This window comes from Lissotriton vulgaris, chromosome 1_1, assembly GCF_964263255.1.
Source record: "Lissotriton vulgaris chromosome 1_1, aLisVul1.2, whole genome shotgun sequence".
NCBI classification, from domain to species: Eukaryota; Metazoa; Chordata; class Amphibia; order Caudata; family Salamandridae; genus Lissotriton; species Lissotriton vulgaris.
In genome coordinates this window covers 1,345,028,617-1,345,056,222 of record NC_141685.1, presented here as the reverse complement: position 1 = coordinate 1,345,056,222, position 27,606 = coordinate 1,345,028,617, and the positions used below count along the sequence as shown (strand labels likewise).

Sequence of the window (27,606 nt, the reverse complement as noted above, 5' to 3'; positions counted from 1 at the left end):
GTCCGCAGAAACAAAAAGAGACGCAAAAGAAGAAGCAAGCAAAAACAACGCTGTGCAAAAACAGAAGAAGACAAAAAAACACTGGCAGAAGAGGAATTAATCAATGAAAGATCAGTAATTAACCTCTCAAATATAGTCCTATCCAAAGCAGAACAACAACTTCTAGCTTTAGGCCTCAATTTCTGCCCTGCACAAAATTTCAAATATGCTTCTACAAGAATAGACTTATGTTGCTATATTCGCAAATTAAAACTCAAAAAATTCTTTGCGTTACAACATCTGAAATCAAGTACGGATATTGCCAATCCAGCCAAGGCTAAAAGTTCAACCAACTATCCCCAGTTGGTTGCAGCAGATATTCCAACGCTCCTTGTTTGCCACGATCTTAATCAGGCAACGGACTCTCAACCTATGGGTTTGGAACAAAACCTTAACACCCAGAGACGATTGGAAAAAATCAACCTGGCACAGAAAGGAGCTGGTATAACCCCCTTCAAGGGCAAATCTGACTTTGTACCACTCTTGACTAGAGATGCGGTGGATGTTTTTCAAGACTGCATCATCTCAGAAATGAAAGACTTATACAGGAACACCAACAACCGGAAAAAACAAAAGTTCAATCTAAATAAAGCCAACTACCATAAACTGATCAAAAAACTCAATGATAACCCTGATGTGGTGGTGAAAACTGCTGATAAAGCGGCAACCTTGTTATTTGGCCTAAAACTGACTATATCCAGGAGGCACAAAGACAGCTACAAGATAGCGTATGCTATGGAAAAACCAACTTGAGAGAATACAAAAAGGCCAATGAGATTTAAAAAAAACTATTACTCAAATGGCGCAGGGAAGGCCTCATCTCTGGTGATGAATTTAAATTCATGCTCAATGAATGTCCGTCCTTACCGGTCTTCTATCTAATACCCAAAGTACATAAAGGAATATTACCGATACCCGGCAGGCCAATCATCTCTGCTATTAACAGCAGTGGGAAAAATGTTGGACGCTTTATAGATTTTTTCCTTCAAAATTTGGTAAGCGAACTGCCCAGCTATGTTCGCGATACGAGTGACTTTTTGGATAAAATAGAGGACCTGGAGTGGCAGGAGGACATGCTACTTATAACTTTAGACGTTGAGCAACTTTACACCAGTATTGTCCACAGTTGTGGTTTAAATGCAACTGCACATTTTTTGGGACAAAGGCCATCTGAATTTCACCAACATAACAATATGATTTTGAGTTTAATTGAATGGTGTTTACTCAATAACTACTTTTCGTATGGAAAGGATGTATGGAGACAACTCAGAGGTGTGGCGATGGGGGCTTGCTTCTCCCCCAGCTACGCGTGTTTACACGTGGGCTGGTGGGAGGAGCGGGTCCTCAACGTCACACACCGGACTTGGGTCAAGGAAAAAATTGTTAAATTTTTACGTTACATCGATGACATCTTTATAGTTTGGCAAGGAGACGAAAAAAGAAGCTCTTCAATTCATTGATGAAATTAATGATAACACTCTCTATTTAAAATTCACGTCCCATATTAGTGCTAAACAAATAGAATTCTTGGATGTCAGTGTCTATGTAGATACAGACAATCGACTACAAACGACCCTACATAGAAAAGCAACTGCAGGTAACACGACCCTGCACGCTTCCAGTCTCCATCCCATGCACACCATTGACAATATACCTATAGGAGAAATTCGCAGAATTAAAAGAATTTGTAGCTCCAATGAAAATTTTCTCAAATGCGTTAAAGATTTGAGGATACGGCTTAAAGCTCAAGGGTATTCTGACAGGGTGTTTGATCGGGCTCTGGCGAGAGCCGAGAAAAGACCTAGATCCTCACTATTCCCCCAATCTACTGAAAATGTTTCTGACATTGTCAATTCTAATGTGGAAATCTCTAATGAATGCCCGAGATTCATCACTGCATTTTGCTGTCAGGAGAGAAAGATCAGACAAATAATCAATCGTAATTGGCCCACTATTCTGACTGACACAGTGCTAGGAAATATGTTACCAAGCAAACCATTGGTAACGTTCCGCAGAGCAAAAAGCATGGGGACAGTATTGGATCAAAGTAGTCCTGAATTGAAACAAAAGGCAGTCTGGTTACAACCAACGCCGGGGTTTCGTAAGTGTTCTTCGTGTAGGGCTTGCCAATTTGGCACCAATAAAACCCACTACAGTACTCCATTTACATCAGTGGAGACACCTATTGTTGGTAACCATACTTGCAAGACCGAGTATGCTGTATATGTCCTGACGTGCACCTGCGGCCTTAATTATATAGGCAGTACCAAGCAGCAGGTGCACTTCAGGATTTTGCAGCATATTAGGGCCATCTTACACTGTGACCAATCCTACCCGGTGGCTCGTCATTTTCAAAGCATACATAATAAAGATGTTAACAATCTATCTTATTATGTAGTAGCCTCAGTTCCCCCTCTCAGACGCGGGGGTAATCGAGAACTCAAACTGAGGCAACTAGAATCTCGATTCATTCTTGAATATGACCGCAAATGGCCCAACGGTCTCAACAATACTGAAGACTTGAGAAACTTCCTCTAAAATCTCTTCCCATGCTCATATACACCTTTTTGTTTTTTCCTCAGGTAGTCAGGTTCCCTGTTACCTAGAGTTGAATGTTCTATGAGTCTTGAGTTTTTGCTAGCTGTTCCTGATTTTGTGCAGACTATTCCTATGTTCTAAATTTCCTGTATTCGGTGGCTAGTCAAGTTCCTTGTTAGCCTCGGACACATTAGTTAACTACTCTTCACCTCCACATTTTAATCCACTTTTATCACTATTTAGAATTTTAGCACTTTTTATGGGTGTTGTTTATCTCTTTTTAACATGATAAATTATTTTATACCTGCATAAAATGTTTTAAATTATGCTTTTATTAAAAAAAGACAATTGTGATTTTTCCTAATTGTCAAATTAAGCATTAATGCATTTTTTTACACAGGTTTTTTTATCATGTTTTTACAATATTTTATATTGTGGTTATTCCTTGTAGCACGCGTGCTGGCACTTTATGTACAGTTAGACACTGATCTAGTTCAGCACTGTTATTTGCACTTTATCTTCAGCCTATTCCAATAACATTTAAATATTTTTACTATAGACTTAGAAATTTTGCATTATATGGATATATCCAGTTATATTTTTTCACATAATTGCTTTTAGTGACATTTTTATAAAAACATTTTCAATGATGAAATGTCAATTTGCTATGGTTAAGTATTTAACTGGCATGTGTAAAATTTGTGTTTGACTTATCTTGCGTATTTGCACGAAGAAAAGGCATTTATAAAACACAAGATTTTGTCTATGTCTATAGTCACATGACTGTTGGAATGGCGGAGCTTATGTCACTCACCTAAAAACATTTAAAAACAAAAAAGCTGCGCTAGTTATTTGCATGTGAACAAGGGCTCTTGAAGCCCGAAACGCGTATTGCCCTCCTGTTGTACCAACTGCAATAAAGCCAAGAACCTGTGAATCTCGTGGTCCGTCTCTGTCTGCCTCGCCGTTCTTGTGGAGTTCTGGAAGTGGAGTATGTGGAATATATATATATATATATATATATATATATATATATATTATCAATGTAAAGTAATTGGTATAAATTCAGCCAATGTACAAATATTTACGATGGTATTTTGTATTGTTTACACTCAGGGATTTAACCCGGTATTTTAAAACAATAGCAAAACTTATTGAAACAGTGAGTAATATTTATAAATGTTTCTCATATTGTTTACTGTGAATGGTATTGAGTAGCGAACACTTAAAATGTATAGTCTGTCCACTATGTCAATGCCAATGATGGTAATTTTAAATGAACCAATCACGAAACCGCACTGTGCACTTTAAAAACTCTTTGAAAACGTGGTTACGCTGTCATGTGATCAGGGCTTTGTGCCGAAACGTTATGGCGACAGCTGAATAAAATCTGAAACCAGCATCTCACGTTTGGTCCGTGTCTGTTTCCAGCGCGATCGAGAGCGAAGGCGATTGCGGTAGGAGAACGGAGGTTGGAATATATATATATATATATATATATATATATATACATTGCCAAGCAGCTCGGGCCCCTGCTTCCCCCGCGAGCAATCAGGCTTCCCGGACCCCCGCCCTGACATTGCCAAGCAGCTGGGGCCCCTGCCCGCCCCGGAGCCTTACCTCAGCCGCCGCTCCTCCCTCGCGCTCATCATTTCGCCGCTTACTGCTCCTCCCGCCTGTCCGCTGGTCCTCACCGCCATTCGTCACTGCTCCTCCCCCGCGCCATGTCCGCCGCTCCTGCACGCGCTCCTGATGTCACCATGCAGGTCGCGGCCGGTGCTACTTGCAAGGGACTACTTTTTGTTTATCTTCAATTTTTTAATTAACGTATTCTTTTTATTTACATAGCCTATGTTCATCTGCACACCCTGACGATTACAATGATGTGTCGGGTGTGTGGATTGGTGCTGTGGTTCCCGAGTTTACCCGCCTCAAAGGTGCAAAGTTCTTCCTTTATTATAGTAGTATAGATATATATATATATCATGCATCGGTCTCCTTCGACCTTGTTACGTGCCCGTTACACAGATGCATGTTGTGCTGCAGAAGGATAATGACATTGAGACATTTCCCATAATCTCAAGCATATAAAAGACAAAATGATTTTAGTTTACGGTTCTAGCACACATATGGAGCATTGACAATTCGAGTTCTGGCACTGGTCATGCACTAAAGGCTTTTTAAACTTTGCACTGCCATCCAAATGAATTGTGGGCCTTGCAGTCTGGTTGGGAGAAATAACAATAACCCGATGGCTGACATTAGTGTAGGACACAAACACATTTTGTGTAAATAAAGCCCCGCAGTGTTGCCACTAATCTCATACATTTGAAGGTGTTTCTCAGATCACTCAAACACGCATTTGTAAGTGATAATCCAAATTATGTTAGATATTGTTACCAGAACCGTTTTTCCAGCACACATATGGAGCATTTCGAATTCTTGCACTGGTCATGTATTTACGGCTTTTGAACTCTGCACTGCCGTCCAAATGGATTACGGGCCTTGTAGTATGGTTGAGAAATAACAATCACCTGGTGACCGACATTAGAGTCGGACACAAACACACTTTGTGTAAACAAATGCCCCGCAGTGCTGCCACTAATTTCATGAATTTGAAGGTGTTTCTCAGTGCACTCAAACACGCATTTGCAAGTGACAATCTAAATCATGTTCGATATTGTTACCAGAACGTTTTTTTTTTCCATTTGAAATTTGAGATGTCCTGACACAGAATTGTTCATAATTTATGCAGCACGACCTCATGGGATTCAAGCATATTTTAAATCATTTTTTGATCTAATGCAAAACGAAAGGGCATTTTATGTATTTACAGAGAGTTGGCGCCACTATGTTAAATACCCAAAAACCCTGGCTAGTCATTTTTGACAAGCTTTCATCGAGAGCAGGAAAGATAACATTGTATCTTTCCTGGGCATATATCAGCAGGCACACTATGTTTAAATGCTTGTTGTAACTATGTGGAATAATGCACTATGCTTGTATTCTTAGGTATAATCATGTTGAATTCAGCATTTTAGTTAGTAGGCAATTAGAATGTTTTGCCAGTGACATTTTCTGTTTAAGGTGTAATGGTTAAATAGCAGTAATTAGCATTTGATTATAACTACATAGTCTGTCTTCTGTGCCTATCCATTTTCAAATGGGGGAAGGGGTATTTCACTGGGATTGTTGATGTCGCCAATCAGATTGATAAAGGTTGCTGTGCAGCCGAAACGCGTATCTCATCTAATGCGGGGTCGAGGGAGACCTGAAATACAATAAATGAGCCATATTCCTGCCTACCTCGAGTACATGCCTCTTCTTCTTTGGAGTTGGATGCTTCTTTTGATATATATATATATATATATATATATATATATATATATATATATATATATATATATATATATATACTTATACTTATACTTATACTTATACTTTCAGGAAGTGTGCATGCAACTTCCATTCCCTTGTGTAAGATGAACTTATGTATAATATGTGCTTCTCTTCTTTGTTGGGGTGGAAAAGGATCTTAGTTATCACTGTAGCATGTAGATTTAGTGCCTATTGCTGGCTGGAGTTCGCACTTAATCATTACGTGGTAAAGCAGTGCACGAGTAAGAAAGCAAAGTCGTGGTCCGCCGCCTTGGCCCAGATAGTTGTTGCCTACACAAAGACATTTAGATGTAGGTTGAGACTAAACGTGGTTGAAAGGTAAGGACTGTTGGTTGTTGCAAAAACAATACTTCAAAAGACCAGACCACAAGTTCTGAACAACATCAATCATTGCCACAGTGAAGCTGACTGTTCGAATCTAAAGAGCGATTATTAGGCCTTTGGCAGTTTTCTTAGGCAGTCTGACACGTCAGTCTCATTCACCTCTTCATATGTTCACTCCCTTTGCTGCATTTGACAGTGGTAACGGCTGCCCACCTGAGGCGGATGGGAACGAGTTGATATAGGCGAGAAATCTGTTGCTGTTCATTTGTTCCAAAACCTGATTGCTAGAGTACTTGGTAGAAAGCATTGTAAAGATGAGCAACACTGTACTCTAATTAAAAAAAGAGCCTGGGAAGCCAGGTTCCCGAGCCATTTCTCATAGTGCATTGCGTTTGCTCTATCAGTAATGAACAGACTTCCAGTTTGCCTCCACTGCGTTAAAAAAAAAGCCCAGTTTGATTTATCCATTATTAATTTCTCCTCGCAACTATCCTTAAGCACAGTGCAAAAACGAACAATGACATTGTTCCTTCTCTATTAAGAAATAGCCATGGCATACTACTAACAGTAGTACTGTTACTTGGAGATGGTAGTTCAAAAGGTGACTTGTTAAATACTATTTCAGAAGAGTTCACACTTCTCAAGCCATCTGTTATATATTGTATGGTATCTAATTTGTGTTTTTTTTAGGGCTCGCCTGCTGTGCGCATGCGCATAGCTGGCGAAGCTCTAATGTGGCTTATCCAGAGGTTAACAACCACTGGCGATTCCACTGGCGATTGTATGCAGTGCATGTGTTTTTTAGGTGATTGCGCAAGCGCAAGCCCTAAAAAGCGCGTGCACAATGCCACCAGCCGCCTGCCTGCCTGCCTCGCATTACCACATCAAAGGCAGCCCGCCCCCCTCCCACAGCTTCTCTAATTATTCACGGCCTCCCGGCCGTACTTTACATCACGCCTGTTAGACCATGAAGTTCCGTCCTGTGTGATTTTATAATAAACTGATCTGTAAACTTCGTTACATAAACAGCTACGCATTTGAATTAAGTTACATACTAGTAATTTAACAACAATATTTAAGTTACAGTCAAGCTTGATGTGCTTGTTTCTAGATTGCTTTAGTTGGAGTCTGGTCTTCGAAGCTGGTGTATTAATGCAATATTCTTGCCTGGTGGCATTTACATAGCCTAGAAGTTTTGTTTGATAGGATTTTAAAGTTTGTGTTTTTTGTTTCTGCTCATTGCACCTGGTAATGCACGGAGCTGCAACTCAAATTAAACCACTATATAATTATCCATTTGTTTACCTTCTATTGTGAGCATTCTTTCATTGGTCTTGCATCGCAGGGTCCAATGCTCTTGTTGGCCTGTTTCTGAGAACCTTGTTGCATAGTTTGGTAGAGGCTACTATGCCATGGGGCCTGCACCTCCTCCTCTGACAGTGTGTGTGCGCTCTCAAACAGGAACCGGTTGCTTCTGTATAACCACGTAAAATAAAAAAATGTAGTCTCCCGATTTAGTCATCGTTGATAAAAGTGGGTACTGCTAATTTTATTTTTTTATAGGAAAACTCACAAAATGTTGTGAAATTACACAAATGGCATATCAAGTGAACATAAAACGCAAGAGCATACCATTTGTTTTAAAGGCACTAAAGAAGGAGTGGTTTGCGGAGTAAATGTGACTTTTTTCCCTCAAACTATTCTCCTGCAACACATTGCTGCTTTAACCAGTCCTCTGCAGCAAATAACTAGACAATGTCATACTTGTGTCATTTTTGACATTTTGCATAATTTTTGTAATGCAAAGTGCACAAATTTTGCAAGCTCAATAAAAAAAGAAAATGAGGCCTAATCAAAGTCAGCACTTGAAAGTGCATCTACTTTGTTACAACAGATGCCCCCACCACACAGCTCCACATATGCACCCACCGAGGCACCCACCACACAGCTCCACCGAGAGACCCTACCACACAGCTCCACCTATGCACCCACCACACAGCTCCACCTATGCACCCACCACACAGCTCCACCGATGCACCCACCACACAGCTCCACCGATGCACCCACCACACAGCTCCACCGATGCACCCACCACACAGCTCCACCAAGGCACCTACCACACAGCTCCACAGATGCACCCACCACGCAGCTCCACCGAGGCACCCACCACGCAGCTCCACCGAGGCACCTACCACACAGCTCCACCTATGCACCCACCACACAGCTCCACCTATGCACCCACCACACAGCCCCACCTATGCACCCACCACACAGCTCCACCGATGCACCCACCACACAGCTCCACCGATGCACCCACCACACAGCTCCACCGATGCACCCACCACACAGCTCCACCGAGGCACCTACCACACAGCTCCACCGAGGCACCTACCACACAGCTCCACCGAGGCACCTACCACACAGCTCCACCGGTGCACCCACCACACAGCTCCACCGAGGCACCCACCACACAACTCCACAGATGCACCCACCACGCAGCTCCACCGAGGCACCCACCACACAGCTCCACCGATGCACCCACCTACACAGCTCCACCGATGCACCCACCACACAGCTCCACCGATGCACCCACCACACAGCTCCACCGAACGACCCACCACACAGCTCCACCGATGCACCTACCACACAGCTCCACCGATGCAGTCACCACACAGCTCCACCGACACAGCTCCACCGATGCACCCACCACCCAGCTCCACCGATGCACCCACCACACAGCTCCACCGACACAGCTCCACCGATGCACCCAACACACAGCTCCACTGTGCCACCCACCATACAGCTCCACCAAGGCACCCACCACACAGCTCCACCGATGCGCCCACCACACAGCTCTACCGAGGCACCCACCACAAAGCTCCACAGATGCACCCACCACACAGCTCCACAGATGTACCCACCACACAGCTCCACTGAGGCATCCACCACACAGCTCCACTGAACGACCCACCACACAGCTCCACCGATGCACCCAGCTCCACCAATGCACCCACCACACAGCTCCACTGATGCACCCACCACACAGCTCCACCTACACAGCTCCACCGATGCACCCACCACACAGCTCCACCGAGGCACACATCACACAGCTACACTGATGCACCCACCACCCAGCTCCACCGATGCACCCACCACACAGCTCCACCGACACAGCTCCTCCGATGCACCCAACACACAGCTCCACCGAGCCACCCACCATACAGCTCCACTAAGGCACCCACCACACAGCTCCACCGATGCACCCACCACACAGCTCTACCGAGGCACCCACCACAAAGCTCCACAGATGCACACACCACACAGCTCCACAGATGCACCCACCACACAGCTCCACCGAGGCACCCACCACACAGCTCCACCAAACGACCCACCACACAGCTCCACCGATGCAGCCACCACACAGCTCCACCAATGCACCCACCACACAGCTCCACCGATGCACCCACCACACAGCTCCACCGATGCACCCACCACACAGCTCCATCGATGCACCCACCACACAGCTCCACCGATGCAGCCACCACACAGCTCCACCGACATAGCTCCACCGATGCATCCACCACCCAGCTCCACCGATGCACCCACCACACAGCTCCACCGACACAGCTCCACCGATGCACCCACCACACAGCTCCACCGATGCACCCACCACACAGCTCCACCGAGGCACCCACCACACAGCTCCACCCAGGCACCCACTTCACAGCTCCACCGAGGCACCCACTTCACAGCTCCACCGAGGCACCCACCACACAGCTCCACCGATGCACCTACCACACAGCTTCACCGATGCACCCACCACACAGCTCCACCGATGCAGTCACCACACAGCTTCACCGACACAGCTCCACCGATGCACCCACCACCCAGCTCCACCGATGCACCCACCACACAGCTCCACCGATGCACCCAACACACAGCTCCACTGTGCCACCCACCATACAGCTCCACCAAGGCACCCACCACACAGCTCCACCGATGCGCCCACCACACAGCTCTACCGAGGCACCCACCACAAAGCTCCGCAGATGCACCCACCACACAGCTCCACAGATGTACCCACCACACAGCTCCACCGAGGCACCCACCACACAGCTCCACCGAGGCATCCACCACACAGCTCCACTGAACGACCCACCACACAGCTCCACCGATGCACCCAGCTCCACCAATGCACCCACCACACAGCTCCACTGATGCACCCACCACACAGCTCCACTGATGCACCCACCACACAGCTCCACCTACACAGCTCCACCGATGCACCCACCACACAGCTCCACCGAGGCACCCATCACACAGCTACACTGATGCACCCACCACCCAGCTCCACCGATGCACCCACCACACAGCTCCACCGACACAGCTCCTCCGATGCACCCAACACACAGCTCCACCGAGCCACCCACCATACAGCTCCACTAAGGCACCCACCACACAGCTCCACCGATGCACCCACCACACAGCTCTACCGAGGCACCCACCACAAAGCTCCACAGATGCACCCACCACACAGCTCCACAGATGCACCCACCACACAGCTCCACAGATGCACCCACCACACAGCTCCACCGAGGCACCCACCACACAGCTCCACCAAACGACCCACCACACAGCTCCACCGATGCAGCCACCACACAGCTCCACCAATGCACCCACCACACAGCTCCACCGAGGCACCCACCACACAGCTCCACCGATGCACCCACCACACAGCTCCACCGATGCACCCACCACACAGCTCCATCGATGCACCCACCACACAGCTCCACCGATGCACCCACCACACAGCTCCATCGATGCACCCACCACACAGCTCCACCCAGGCACCCACTTCACAGCTCCACCGAGGCACCCACTTCACAGCTCCACCGATGCACCCACCACACAGCTCCATCGATGCACCCACCACACAGCTCCACCCAGGCACCCACTTCACAGCTCCACCGAGGCACCCACTTCACAGCTCCACCGATGCAGCCACCACACAGCTCCACCGACATAGCTCCACCGATGCATCCACCACCCAGCTCCACCGATGCACCCACCACACAGCTCCACCGACACAGCTCCACCGATGCACCCACCACACAGCTCCACCGATGCACCCACCACACAGCTCCACCGAGGCACCCACCACACAGCTCCACCCAGGCACCTACTTCACAGCTCCACCGAGGCACCCACTTCACAGCTCCACCGAGGCACCCACCACACAGCTCCACCGAGGCACCCACCACACAGCTCCACCGAGGCACCCACCACACAGCTCCACCGAGGCACCCACCACACAGCTCCACCGAGGCACCCACCACACAGCTCCACCGAGGCACCCACCACACAGCTCCACAGATGCACCCACCACACAGCTCCACCAATGCACCCACCACACAGCTCCACCAATGCACCCACTAAGCTCCACCGATGCACACACCACGCAGCGAAACCACAGCATCGCTCAGCGCAACCACAGCATCACTCAGCGCAACAGCATCAATCAGCGCAACCACAGCATCACTCAGCGCAACCACAGCATCACTCAGCGCAACCACAGCATCACTCAGCGCAACCACAGAATCACTCAGCGCAACCACAGCATCACTCAGCGCAACTACAGCATCACTCAGCGCAACCACAGCATCACTCAGCGCAACCACAGCATCACTCAGCGCAACCACAGCATCACTCAGCGCAACCACAGCATCACTCAGCGCAACCACAGCATCACTCAGCGCAACCACAGCATCACTCAGCGCAACCACAGCATCACTCAGCGTAACCACAGCATCACTCAGCGCAACCACAGCATCACTCAGCGCAACCACAGCATCACTCAGCGCAACCACAGCATCACTCAGCGCAACCACAGCATCACTCAGCGCAACCACAGCGCAACCACAGCATCACTCAGCGCAACCACAGCATCACTCAGCGCAACCACAGCATCACTCAGCGCAACCACAGCATCACTCAGCGCAACCACAGCATCACTCAGCGCAACCACAGCATCACTCAGCGCAACCACAGCATCACTCAGCGCAACCACAGCATCACTCAGCGCAACCACAGAATCACTCAGCGCAACTACAGCATCACTCAGCGCAACCACAGCATCACTCAGCGCAACCACAGCATCACTCAGCGCAACCACAGCATCACTCAGCGCAACCACAGCATCACTCAGCGCAACCACAGCATCACTCAGCGCAACCACAGCATCACTCAGCGCAACCACAGCATCACTCAGCGCAACCACAGCATCACTCAGCGCAACCACAGCATCACTCAGCGCAACCACAGCATCACTCAGCGCAACCACAGCATCACTCAGCGCAACCACAGCATCACTCAGCGCAACCACAGCATCACTCAGCGCAACCACAGCATCACTCAGCGCAACCACAGCATCACTCAGCGCAACCACAGCATCACTCAGCGCAACCACAGCATCACTCAGCGCAACCACAGCATCACTCCGCGCAACCACAGCATCACTCCGCGCAACCACAGCATCACTCCGCGCAACCACAGCATCACTCCGCGCAACCACAGCATCACTCCGCGCAACTACAGCATCACTCCGCGCAACTACAGCATCACTGGTTCAAATATGTTCTTTCAATGTTTCAAGCTGTTTTCAAGCTTTCATGCTTTATTACAAATCACAAAAAGATGTTAATATTTCACTTCTGTTCTTGGATTTTCGTCACAATATAAAACACTGAACATAATCTTGACAAAAGTTATTTACAAAAGTTTAAGCTATTGACATTACAAATTAAATAACTTATTTAAGTATTAATTATTTTAAAAAATTAAAAGCCATTGTTATTTGTAATATCAATACATCTAAGTCACGTAAATACAAAACATGTTGCATTACAAATGCTATAGGTGTTTGCAAAAGTTATAACTATTGGCATTGTAAATGACAAAGCTATTAATTTAGCTACTTTAAAAAATAACACATAAATAAAAAAAATATCATTTATAAGACCAATAGCTCAAACTTTCCTAATGCGAGCCCTATTGCATTTCCAATGCTTTTTTATAACTCTTCTCTGTTAAAATAAAGATGTGGGTGGTGGATGTGCATTCCCCTCACTGTATTTCTTTTTAATCTGGTGCCTCCAAGCTCTAACTGAACTTGGTGTTCTATGTGAAATTTTGACACCAGTTTTTCAGGCAGTCTTAAGTTTCTCAAAAGACCAGTTATGTATTTTATGTCAAATCTGGTTCTCTCGTAGGGGATATTCATTGAAGTACTATGCATTTGAATAGTTCCGCCCACGTGGGGGAATCCCGGAGCATTTCTTCATAGAATATCTTCTTAAGTGTAGACGGTTCTCCTTTGTTCAGGAAGGCCTGCAGACACACCTATGAAAGAACATAATGTGCAGCCTAGAAAACAGGCTACAATCTAGAAATACTTCTGTTTGTACTTACAAAAAGGCTAGGATACCCCTGAATATGTGTAATTTTCTTGAGAAAATGTCACAAAACCGCTTAAATGTCTTTCACAAACTCTTTTTTGCAAAGGTAGAAGATGAAAGGTAGCAGGACAGTGTAGCCTTATAGGCTGCCATTATGTGAGTTATAAATCGTGTCTGCACCTTTAAGGACTCGGAGACCACCATTACCCCATCCTGCCTAGCAGGTGGCAGTGGCCTCAGTTCTTTTTTCTGGTATGTGGTGACATGATACTGAAGCACTGACCTCCGCCTTTGAGGCTTTTTTTCTTCAACGTTTACCTGTGGAATTGTTTTTTTCTTTAATTCACTCAATGTCTTTCATCATCCTCTCTCTCTGTTTTAATCCCTTTCTAACAGAATCCTGAGGCATTTTGTCTATAATTATGCCTCCTCTGTTTGATCACCTGATTTGGCGTACTCAAAGGCCGCCTTCACCTCCTGTAACTCCAATGCCTACTCTTTCAGCTCCAAAGCCTCCTGTACCACTGCCAAGGCCCAGGTTGCGCTCCAGAACAAGTCATCCTAGGCGTCACCAACGCATTCATCTTGCTAAGCTCTCTCTTCATCATAGCCATTGATCACGGTCCAGGACACGTACATCATCCAGCTATCGATCAAAACACACAGCATCTTTTTCTACATCAACTGGACGATATTCACCAACACTGTATGATTCTCCACCACCTTGCATTCTTCGGTGGATGGCAATACCACATTCCAGGAGATTTTGGTGAGAGCTGCTGCAAAACTAAATATTCAGATGTCAGTCCCCATTCCTATCACATCTGTTAGCTTTGAAACTCTACACCAGCGGTCAGCTTCAAGACATCTGCTTCTATTGGTTCCCAGTCTTTTGGAACCAGCGATGGAATTGTTTCGGACTCCAGCCTTAATCAAAATGGCTCCTTCACTGCTACCGAAAAAGTATAGACCTCCTGAGCAAAATCCTCTTTTTCTCATATCGGATCTACCTCCTGAATTGGTGGTCATTCTGGCGACCAAGAAGTATCATGCTACCACCCCTGCTTCTTCAGTCCCTCCTGATAAGGAAAAACATTAAATTTGACTCCGTGGGTTGCAAAGTTTGTAACACGGCTGCACCTACGATGAAAGTGGCCAGTGCTACTGCCCTCCTGAGTAGGTATGATAGAGCACTCTGGGACTCTATCCAGCAGTTTGCAGACTGCCTTCCAAGGGACAAAAGGGAAGACTTCCTGGAGATTGTGAACGAAGACCTCATAGTGTCCAACTAAGTCATCAGCGCTGCAGCAGACTCCTCCCTGTTAGCAGCACATGAATATTGTCATGGCGTTGCCTTAAGGCAGCATTCCTGGCCCTGCTTCAGAGGGTTCAAACCCCTCATTGGTACCAAAGTTGTCAACAGCCTCAACAACAGCAACAATGACAATCTTGTGGGCACTCATCCTAACAGTCTGCCCTAGGGGGTAAACCCACAACTAGCGCTAAATATTGAATCTTCTTCCCTCTCTTCTGTTATCTACTCCGGTAGGGGGAAGCATCACACACTGTGTGGCAGAGTGTCAAAAATATCACAAAAGACTCCTGGGTTCAGAAAGTTGTTCAAAATGGCTATTCTCTCAGATTCACCACTCCTACAATACTGCCAAAACCACCCAGCCATCATCTGCACATGCTTCTGGAAGAAGTCAACATTGTGCTACAGAAGCGTGCGGTGGAGGTGGTCCCCCACAAAAAATGAGCTACAGTCATTTACTCCAGATATTTTCTGGTGAAGAAAAAAGAGAAGGATTAATTCTCGACTTCAAAAGTAGCCAACAAATTGATTGGGCAAGAAAGGTTTCGGATGCTGGCATTGCATCAGATGTATCCCAAACTACACCGGTGGGATAGGCTTTGCTCCATAGACCTCCAAGGTGGGTATTTTAATGTGCCCATCACCAACAAACATTGCAAGTTCCTGTTGTTTGTAGTGGTGCAGGACCAATACCAGGTCCTTCCATTCAACCTCCAGTCAGCTCCCAGAATGTTCTCGAAGTGCATGGCAGTAGGTGCTGCTTATCTCAGGAGGTTCTGAATATTATTCTATACCTATCTGATGATTGGTTGATCAATGCATCAACTTCACAGGAAGCCCAGCAACATTTCAGCTGGACATACAATGTCCTTCACCGGTTGGGTCTTCAACCACGGCAAGTCAATCTCCAGCCTGGTTCAGACTCTGCAATACTTAAGGGCCAACATCGACACACGACAAGCAACTGTGTCCTTGGAAGGAGAGACTTTCATCGATCCATCAGAAATTTCACTCTCTATTGAAAGCCTCTTATCCCACAGTGAGGTCAGTTTCATCTCTTCTTGGCATCATGGGCACATGTATTTACCTCACTCCGAATGCACACCTCCACACCTGTCCCCTACAGGAATGTCTCAAGGACCAGTGGGACCAGACCACTGGTAAGACCAAATCATTCTCCTCACTTATGTGAAGCAGTCTCTGACATTCTGCTGTTCTTTCACCAATCTCCTTCACGGGATGCCTTTCCACCAACAAGCTCCCTCTCATACCATAGTAATGGATGCATTGTTACAGGGCTGGGGAGCCCACATGGATCATCTCCAAATTCAAGGCATGTGGTCTCTGAAGGAGATGACATGTCATAAGTCTCCTTGAGCTCCGGACCGTACACCTTGCGCTGAAAGTGTTTCCCCAGTCATTCAAGACCCAGTCGCTGCTTGTTCTGACAGACAATATGACCAACATGTATTACCTCAACAAGCAGGGGGGCACAGGCCAGACCATTATCCCATAAAGCCCAATCAATTTGGAAATGTCTTGTAGCCAAGACCCTGAAGATCACAGCAACTCATCTCCCAGGTGTGCAAATTGTGCAGGCAGACTCTCTCAGCAGGGTTCTGCAGAAAAATCACAAATGGGTCCTTCAAAATTACGTTGTGCAAGACATCTTTCAGCTGTGGCGCTGGCCGCACATTAACTTGTTTGCCACCAGAGAAAACAAAAAATGCCAAGACTTTGCCTTGGGGTACTTCCAACCTTGGACTCTGGGGAATGCCCTATTGATCGACTGGTAAGGTGCATTTCTTATTGCCTTTCCAACAACCCCTCTGATCCTAGCAATTCTCCTCAAGCTTTCCCAATTGAGAGCCTGACTATTCCTGATTGCCCCTGAGTGGCCATGTTAATGGTGGGTCACAGACTTCCTTCACCGGTCACAGTGTCCGCTTCTAAAGCTGCCTTACCGACCATACTGGCTAACGAAGTTCGGAGGCCAGATGGCTCACCCCAATCTCTCCTCTTTGAGTTGGGCAGCAGGCTCCTGAACTAGTGCAGTATGGGCATTTGAATCTCCCACAAGCCTGCATGGACATCCTCAAGGAGTCTAAACTGCTGTGCTGTGAAGCATAGGACTTCAAGTGAAAGAGATTTTGCATTTGGTGTTCCTCCAAGAACGTAGGCCCTACTATTTGCCAGGAAGATGCCATTCTTCCCTATCTTCTCCATTTGGCAAAATCTGGCTTGCATTTCTCCTCCATACAAGTCCACTTGACTGCTCTCGCTGCCTACAGAAAATGTCCTTCACAAACCTCTTTTTTCAAAATTCCAATGATTAAGGACTTTCTTGTATGGCTAACGTATGTTTTCCTTTCTATTGGGCATCCATCCCCTCCCTGGGAGCTTAACATGGTCCTTTCATGTCTCATGCAGGTCCCTTTTGAACCTTTTCATCAGGCATCCCTACAGCATTTCTCGTGTAAAGCAGCTTTCCTCGTAGTAATTACATCAGCTTGTAGGATTAGCAAAATTCAGGCGTTATGCTCTCATGAGTCCTACGCTGTCTTCCACTCTAACAAAGTAGTTATGAGGGCCCAACCTAAATTCGTCCCCAAGGTAGTTTCGGACTTTCATTTCAATCAGACAATTTCATTGCCAACATACTCTCATCACCCATCAAATCCAGCTGAAAGAACTCTTCATTCCCTGGATGTGAGGCTGGTCTTGAAGTTTTATCTAGACAAGACTCGTGCCATATGTAGATCGGACCAATTGTTTCAAAAATATGACCTGGTCCGTACAGGTTTAGCCACTTCCAAACAATCCATCCAATGCCCAAAAAGCCTACAAAACCTTATTAGCTAGACCTAAGGAATACTCTACTAGAGGCAAAGCAGCTACAGCCACTTTGATGAGAAATGTCCCTACAGCAGTGATCTGCAAAGTGGCTACCTGGAGTTCTGTTCACACATTACCAAGCATTATAATTTGTATTTGGATGTTTGAGCAGACTCTGAAGTAGTTAGAGCTTCCATCAGAATTTGTATTCTTAATTCAAGCCCATTGTCATTCCTATATTGTTTCCACTGCTTTTGATGGCGATGGGCTTGCTATTCTATTCAAATGCTTATTACTAATGGAGATCCCCTATGAGAGAAGGATTGTTTGTTACTTGTAACTTTCGTTCTCTTGTAGGGGACTCTCCATTGAAGTCATAAGTGACCCAGCTGACTCCCCTGTGGATATAATAGGATATAATTGGTTTGCCTATCACTAGCTCATTCTTTCAAAAAGAACTGAGGCAACTGCCACCTGCTAGGCATGATGATATACTGGCGGTCTTGGAGTCCTTAAAGGCGCAGACACCTTTTAAATCTCACATAGTGGCAGCCAATGGGGCTACACTGTCCTGCTACCCATCATCTTCTACCTTTACAAAAAAGGGTTTGCAAAAGATTTAAGCTGTGAAATTTTCACTTCAAAATTATATGTATTCAGGGGTATTTTAACCCTTTTGTAAGTACAAACCGAGGTATTTCTCCAATGTAGCCTGTTTTCTAGGCTGCACATTATGTTCTTTCTTAAGTGTTTCTGCAGGCCTTCCTGAAGAAAGGCGCAAGTCTACACTTACGAAGATATTCTATGAAGAAGTGCTCCGAGACTCCCATAAGTGGGTGTGACTATTCAAACGCTTATGACTTCAATGGAGATTTCCCTTCAAGAGAACTGGATTTAAAGGTAAGAAACTAATCCTTATTTGGCCCTGCTAAAGAAACTGATTCTAAAGTGGTCCTTGCATGTTGCCAATGTGGACATTTCAATCATTTTATTTTACTGTGGCTACTAATTTTGTTGCTTTCTTTCTGCAGTGAGAACTTGCCTAGCCACTTTAAGTTCAAGGAGTACTGCCCTCAGGTATTCAGGAATCTTCGTGAACGTTTTGGTATTGATGACTCTGATTATCAGGTATGTCGATAATGGTGAGCACCCTCCTACCACTGTTATTTATGCCTATAAGCCTATGCTCTTTTCGGATGATGGCTTCTGCTTGGTTTTCATTAGTATCTCAGCTATGTCTGTTGGTTTGGTGAAATAATGTATCCTCTCAAGAGATTTGTGTTTGACCTCATGGTTGCAGGTTCATTAATTGTTTCAACCTTCCAAAGTAGATAAAATGAGCGCCATTGAACTGGGCAACAATAAACATGTCTTGTCTTTGTGTAGAACGTGGGGGGCTTTACATTTCAACCTGTCAGGTGTTCTTCATAGGTTTGAAACCATCCAAGGCCTACCAGGGGCTGCAGCATATCTTTTGCCACCCCTGGCTGGCCATCCAATCTGACACAACTGGCTGATCACTCAGCTGGGGGGTACAAAAGGGGGGTGGTGATGGACGGAGTATCTGAATCAATCAAACACTCACTCAGCTGGGGCAAGGTGGTGTAATCACCCCTTGCTTAGATATAGTATACCTATATCTAAACCTATATCTGGACACATATATAACTATACGTCACTCCTATGGCAGGCCTTAACAATCCTGGAGGCAGAGTGCTTGGTTTTATGTGAGATGGTGCTCTAGCCTGAGCTGAGCCTGTCTGCAGCTTTCGGAACCATGTCCCTTAGCTGTTCAGGGATATTGCCATACCATATACTCTTAAGTGCATTATAATCCTCGCGGTTACTTGCTAACTTTGGTTTGGCTTTATCAAAACATGTAGTGTAAGGTGTCATACGCTTTGGAATACTACCCCCTCACCAGTTCTGGCGACGGGGGTAGCATTCCACCCTTCTAGAGGGAGATGACATGTTACTTTCCTTAAACACGGTTTAATCTAACCAGAGCCTCAGCATCACAAAACGGATGCTGCTGCCACAGACACGAGTCTGGCCTCCTGCTGCTGACTGAAACTCCGGCAGGGGAGGCTTGGACAAAAGGTTTCGAGTCACAGGGAGGTGTTACACCACCCCAGACAGGAGATAGTGGATTGGGGCAGGGAGGGCTGAATGAAACTAGACACTGCCTGGGGCACACAAGGTGTCCCATGCAAAGTACAGTTCAAACCGGTGCTGGGGCACTCCAGCCCCAGCTCTGGCGCGAAACTGGACAAAGGGAAAGGGGTGTAACAACCCCTTTCCTGGGTCCCACCCATAGGAGGGACCTAGCAGGTGATCCAGCCCCTTGATTTGGAATAAAGGTAGGAGCTGTGCGATGGCACATCAGATCATCCTGACTGAAACTTTGAAACGAAACTCTGGACCCTTCGACATCCTACTCGACGTAGAAGACTGAAGAATCTCCCTGTGGTCAAGGAGTGGCCACCCTGTGCAAACAGGCACCATCAAGCGCATCAAGGCTTTCTTTGTCGTTGCTCCCGCCGGAGCTCGAGCGACAGAGACCGACAAGACCTGGACTCCCAGACATCAGACAGCCCGATCCACAGTCCCAGCAAAGCTGAGACCCGTGGAGGCAACACGAGACGTGGGACCGGCCATCTTGGAAAGTCGACGCAGTGCTTCCTGTGCAGCTCCCGAGGTACCCTCGACACTGTACTTTCGGGGTTGAGAAGCCAAAGCCCCGAGCAGCCTGTGCACCGAAAATCACCTCTCCATACTCACCGAGTGCTGCATGGGGCCCTTTTGCACTTTTCCTGCTCGACGCGTTGTCCGGTCACTTGCCCGTTGGCTAGTGGCCACTGAGACGACGAACCTTTGATTTTGCATTGCTGGTCTGGTTGCTCCAGACTGGCCCTAGCTCCCCTGAAAAGGAGCCACCGATCTGACCTTCCCGGTCCGATCCAGAAGACATCTTCGAGTCCTGCGTGGGTTGCCTTTGCCAAGGCTTGGTGACTCCGATTCGAGAACCGACACCGCCGACAGCAAGAGCCTTCGTGGGACAGCTCGTGTTCACAAGCTGGTCATCTTCGATCCTTCCTGTTCCACGTGGCAGCGGAGACAAACTACTCGACAGCACCTGATCGCAACCCGACATTGCCTGGTTCCGTCCTGGTTCCATCCTGGTCACTGGCTAGTGACCTAGACTCTGTCCCCTCTGCTTTCAGGTACTCTACATCTTCGATCCACCCTTGGATCCAACCGGACTCTTCTCTCCTGGCCGCCTGCAGCATCTTTTCCTCCAGGCTCCATAGAACTTCACGAAGAAACCTGACGCACTTTGGCACCTATGCACCCGCTTCCTGTGGGTGAGGTAACGAGGGTACTCCGGTGCCCCTGTAGTGATTTACATCCCTAGTGTCCTAGTTTCAAGTGGCTAAGTTCTAGTCCAGACGGAAGTCTGCTAAATCTATAACTTTCTGATTTTTACGCACCATTGACTTGTATGGTAAACGCGGTTGCCTTTAGACACTGCACCCGCATCCTGTGGGCCTCCTATGTCCTAACCTTTGTTACTCCAGTGTAGGCCCAGCGATTCCCAAGGCCCTAGCCCTAGCCCTTACCTTTGTTCGTGATGTGGTACCTATACCACTTTTTTAATATATGGTTTGAGTGGACACCTGGCCTATCCATAATTGTGCAGCTTATTGTATGTTATATTGAGTTCTTTGTTTAACGCTTGTGCTTCTGTGCTCATAAAGAGTATAGGTGATTATTCTAGAAATAAATACATATATTTTGTAATATATAACTTGTGTGGTGCCCTTTCATTTGGTATTTTAAAGGATTGCATATGGTAAAACAGCTGGCTTCACATGCCCTCTTGAGTTTAGCCAAAGACTGCTTTTGTCCATGCTACCCCTAGAATAGCTGGTCTATAAGGTTGACTTACAACCAATCATCATAAGGGTCGTTTGGACTGGTGCAAGGTGCTCACTAGAATAGTGATCATCATATACCAGGCCAACTTCTCACATTTGGTGTGCAGCGGGTGGGATTTGAGCTTGCTGTTTGTTTTACCAATTGTAATCTTTGACAATATCATTGAAAGAGCACATCAAGTACCATAGGTGCATATAAACAAAGCTTAACATACTTAAGTTCTACTGAACCTAGTGGTTGTAGACCAAAGGGCTTTGCACACCCTGACTACAACCTCTAGAGAGGTTCAAGTAGGTAAACACATAGTGTAGGTAGGTGCACCACCTTCACCTCACTAGTCATGGCTGGCCAGGTGAACCATCCAGTTCTCTACCTGTTGGTGACCCTCCCAAAGCACCATCCAGTTCTGAAAAACTCAGCTTCAAAGAATTGAGTGCCTTGTGCGTCTCAAGATGGCTGAAAAGGGGTCATACCCCACCATCCCTATCCTAATAGCTATCCTAGAGAAAGCTGATCTGAGAAGGATCCTGAGACAGGTCCTTCAGGTAAGGCAGGAGAGGGAGCCCCCACTGATGATGAGACCAATACCCCAGAAGGTGAGGTAGAGGAAGATGAAGACTCAGATAATCAGGGGGATGGCCAAGTTCAAGTCAGAAGACTTAGCAGGGCCAATGTAAGCCTACATGGGGATGGTGAGGTGTTGAACCTTCCCAGACCTAACAGTAGACTTCACCCTGGCACTAGAAGGGACATATCTCCTTCAAGGGAATCTAACCACTGTAATGCCTCCAGGGGATCTCAAAGGGGAATGCCTTCCCTCCAGAGAAGAGAACATGAGGCTAGGATGAAAGCTGTCCAACTTCAAATTGAGAAGGAAGAGGTAGCCCTGGCCCAAGCTAAACTTGCTTTAGCAAGGGAGCAAAAATTAATTGGATTAGATTCCACTGGTGGCAGCAGTATCCATAAGGATAAAGACAGGTCCTATGATCATAGAAACCCGAGTAAGATTGTGCCCCCCTACAAAGATGGGGATGACATCCACAAATGGATGACTGCTCTGGAGAGAGCCTGCATGGTACAGCAGGTTCCCCAAGATCAGTGGGCAGCAATCTTGTGGCTCCCCTTTTTAGGAAAAGGGAGAGACAAACTCCTCACTGTTAGACATGAGGATGCAAAGAACTACACTGTCCTGAAGAGTGCTCTAATTGATGGGTTTGGCTTAACCACTAAACAGTACAGGTTCATGTTCAGAGATACCCAGAAGACTCAGACTCCGGACTGGACTGATTTTGTAGATTGTGCTACTAAGGCTCTGGAAGGTTGGATGCTTGGCAGCAAAGTACATGACTATACAGGATTGTATAATGTGATTATGAGGGAGAAGATCCTTAGTAATTGTCAAAACCAGCTTTTACACAGCACCTGGTGGACTCAGATCTGACCTCTCCACAAGAATTGGGTAAGAGGGCAGACAAATGGGTCAGAACCAGGATTAGGCCTAGAAATCAGGGTAATGACCAGAAGCAGGAGTCTACCAAGCCTCAAGAAAAAGGTGGGGATAAATCTAAAGACAAGACTTCCCCAGGACCCCAAAGCTCCAAGGAAGGGGGTGGGTCCCAAGACACTTCCTCTACCCAAAAGAAACCTTATTGCCATGCTTGTAAAAAGCCTGGCCATTGGAAGACTGACAGCAGTTGCCATAAGGTCAGCAATAAGGAGAATATTCCTCCAAGTAATACTCCAACACCTCCTGTTACTACAAGTAGTAATCCCCCAGGTGGTGGGAGTGCCCCCAAGAATTTGGCTGAGTTTACTTAGGGAACTCAGGTGGACTCTGGCCTAACCAGGTCCCCTACCACAGCTACTCTTGTCTGTGAAAATGGCATGGGGTTTGCCAACTTCACTGCTTGTCCCAGCACTTTGGGCATGTACAGACAGGAGCCCCTCATCAATGGTCTGAAAGTTGAGGCCTATAGAGACACAGGGGCTAGCATCACTATGGTGACTGAGAGTCTAGTCCCCTGAAGGCAACTTTTACCTGGAGCCACATCCCAGGTGACCAACATTGATGGAGTGCATACAGATCATCCCATGGCAGTGGTAAATATCAGCTGGGGAGGTGTCACTGGCCCCAAGAGAGTGGCAGTGTCATCAAATGTGCCTGTAGATTGTCTACTGGGGAATGATCTAGAGATCTCAGCCTGGGCTGAGGTAGAGCAATAAACCCATTCTAAAATGGTAAATCTCCATGGAAAGGTTAGTGGGACTGTGATAGCCACAGCCCCAATCCAAAATGTCCCCCTTAAACAGGTCAGGAGGGCTGTGCCAGTCTCAGCCCAATCTCAAGCGGATTCCTTCCCTGAACAGGTTGACAGGGCTGTGATGGTAACAGCCCAAACCCAAACTGAGTCCCCTCCTGAAAAGGTTGGTGGGGCTGTGATGGCCACAGCCCAAACTCAAACAGATTCATGTGTTGTGAAGCCTGAAGCTATGGATCACTCCACACACACATAGAGCATTGGGGAGGAAGAACAATCTCCCTCCCACCAGACTTTAGGAAAGGATCATCCTCCTCAGGGAACTGATCTTACCCCTTGTGAAGAAACTGCCCCAGAGGTAGTCAGGCCTAGCGTGGCAGAGCCCCTGATGTCAGTGGACCCTTCCAAGGTGGGACCCAGTCTGGAGCAGGTAACCTGCCCCTCTCTATCCTGCCTCAGTCAGCCCAGGGCTGTAGAGGTCAGGGAGGCCAGTGGTGGACCCCAAAGACCCCCTGTCCACAAAAACCACCCCATCAGCAGATTAGGGGCACCAAAGCTAGCAGCCCTAGCAAGGTGAAAAAGTCAAAAACTCCTGAGGGATCTCCCTTACACTTAGTTAGGAGCCTCCCCCAGATGGATTCTGTTGGGCACAGCCAAACCTGGGACCCAAAGGCCCCAAACCTGACCGGTCCCTCCAGTAATCCAACAAAAGGGACCCCGTCTCCAGCTGTTGGCAGCCAGAGGTTGACCCTGAGAGCACAGTGCAACTCAGTCAAGGAAAGAAAGGCATCCATGGTGGATAGTGATTGGAGGAATCTGAGCCCTACATTAGTGGAGCCTCACTTCAATACTCCATTCCCACACCAGCCTTTTACTTTGCCAAAACACACCACAGGTAGGGATTCCCTATGGTGGAGACCCACTGATACCCTTAGGGTGAGGGATTGTTTAGTGGACCATGAGACCGGGGGTAACCATGCTTGTGCAGGTACTTACTTATATGGCCACTTAGGCAATATAGGCTCACCTGGTCAAGGATAGCCTTATCTCCTTTCGTTTGGGGAGGGGGGGGGGGTTTATGTAGGAAGGTGGATACCTCACTATGGTTACCCCAGATTTTTTGCCTAGTGTTTTGCTGGTTTTCGACTTAGTTGGCCTGGGATCCTGCTAATCGGGGCCCCAGGCTGTCTGCTCTCTCTGTAAAATGGACTCCATGTACCCTAGGTACATCTCCAATTGGGTATTGGGTCACCTTATCAGCCCCTGTACAGTGTACTATAGGTACCCAGGGCATAGGTGCATCCAAGGCCTACCAGGGGCTGCAGCACATCTTTTGCCACCCCTGGCTGGCCGTCCAATCTGACACAACTGGCTGATCACTCAGCTGGGGCAAGGTGGTGTAATCACCCCTTGCTTACATATAGTATACCTATATCTGAACACATATACACCTATAAGTCACTCCTATGGCAGGCCTTAACAATCCTGGTGGCAGAGTGCTTGGTTTTATGTGAGATGGTGCTCTAGCCTGAGCTGAGCCTGTCTGCAGCTTTTGGAACCATGTCCCTTAGCTGTTCTGGGATATTTCCATACCACATACTCTTAGGTGCATTATAATCCTCGCGGTTACTTGCTAACTTTGGTTTGGCTTTATCAAAACATGTTGTGTAAGGTGTCATACGCTTTGGAATACTACCCCCTCGCCAGTTCTGGCGACGGGGGTAGCATTCCACCCTTCTAGAGGGAGAAGGCATGTTATTGTCCTCAAACGCGGTTAAATCTAACCAGAGCCTTGGCATCACAAAATGGATGCTGCTGCCACAGACACGAGTCTGGCCTCCTGCTGCTGACCGAAACTCCGGCAGGGGAGGCTTGGACAAAAGGTTTCCTGTCACAGGGAGGTTTTACACCACCCCAGACAGGATATAGTGGATTGGGGCAGGGAGGGCTGAATGAAACTAGACACTGCCTGGGACACACAAGGTGTCCCATGCAAAGTCCAGTTCAAACCGGTGCTGGGGCACTCCAGCCACAGCTCTGGCGCGAAACTGGACAAAGGGAAAGGGGTGTAACCACCCCCTTCCTGGGTCCCACCCATAGGAGGGACCTAGCAGGTGATCCAGCCCCTTGATTTGGAATAAAGGTAGGAGCTGTGCGATGGCACATCAGATCATCCTGACTGAAACTTTGAAACAAAACTCTGGACCCTTCGACATCCTACTCGACGTAGAAGACTGAAGAATCTCCCTTGTGGTCAAGGAGTGGCCGCCCTGTGCAAACAGGCACCATCAAGCGCATCAAGGATTTCTTTGTCGTTGCTCCCGCCGGAGCTCGAGTGACAGAGACCGACAAGACCCGGACTCCCAGACATCCGAAAGCCCAATCCACAGTCCCAAAAAAGCAGAGACCCATGGAGGCAACACGAGACGTGGGACCGGCCATCTTGGAAAGTCGACGAAGTGCTTCCTGTGCAGCTCCTGAGGCACCCTCGACGCTGTACTTTGGGGGTTGAGAAGCCCCAGCCCCGAGCAGCCTGTGCACCGAAGATCACCTCTCCACACTCACCGAGTGCTGCGTGGGGCCATTTTGCACTTTTCCTGCTCGACGCGTTGTCCGGTCACTTGCCCGTTGGCTAGTGGCCTCTGAAACGACGAACCTTTGATTTTGAATTGCTGGTCTGGTTGCTCCAGACTGGCCCTAGCTCCCCTGAAAAGGAGCCACCGATCTGACCTTCCCGGTCCAATCCAGAAGACATCTTCGAGTCCTGCGTGGGTTGCCTTTGCCAAGGCTTGGTGACTCCGAATCGAGAACAGACACCGCCGACAGCAAGAGCCTTCGTGGGACAGCTCGTGTTCACCAGCTGGTCATCCTCTATCCTTCCTGGTCCACGTGGCAGGGGAGACAAACTACTCGACAGCACCTGATCGCAACCCGACATTGCCTGGTTCCGTCTTGGTTCCATCCTGGTCACTGGCTAGGGACCTAGACTCTGTCCCCTCTGCTTTCAGGTACTCTACATCTGCGATCCACCCTTGCATCCAACCAGACTCTTCTCTCCTGGCCGCCTGCTGCATCTTTTCCTCCAGGCTCCATAGAACTTCACGTAGAAACCCGACGCACTTTGGCACCCATGCACCCGCTTCCTGATTTTTACGCACTATTGACTTGTATGGTAAACGCGGTTGCCTATAGACACTGCACCCGTATCCTGTGGGCCTCCTATGTCCTAACCTTCGTTAGTCCAGTGTAGGCCCAGCGATGCTCTAGGCCTTAACATTGTTCGAGACGTGGCACTTATACCACTGTTTTAATATATGGTTTGAGTGGCCACCTGGCCTATCCATAATTGTGCAGCTTATTGTATGTTATATTGAGTTCTTTGTTTAACGCTTGTGCTTCTGTGCTCATAAAGAGTAAAGGGGATTATTCTAGAAATAAATACATATATTTTGTAATATATAACTTGTGTGGTGTCCTTTCATTTGGTATTTTAAAGGATTGCATA

At 47.4% G+C, this 27,606-nt stretch overlaps 1 protein-coding gene across 1 annotated transcript in view; it reads left to right on the top strand.

Moving 5' to 3' along the window:
- The window catches only part of PIP4K2C (phosphatidylinositol-5-phosphate 4-kinase type 2 gamma), a 456,643-nt gene that overhangs the window by 90,165 nt on the left and 338,872 nt on the right, over positions 1-27,606 (top strand). Inside the window, exon 3 of the mRNA XM_086966576.1 lies at positions 18,936-19,032. Coding sequence (XP_086822702.1) covers positions 18,936-19,032 — 97 coding nt within the window. The remainder of the gene's footprint in view (positions 1-18,935; positions 19,033-27,606) is intronic.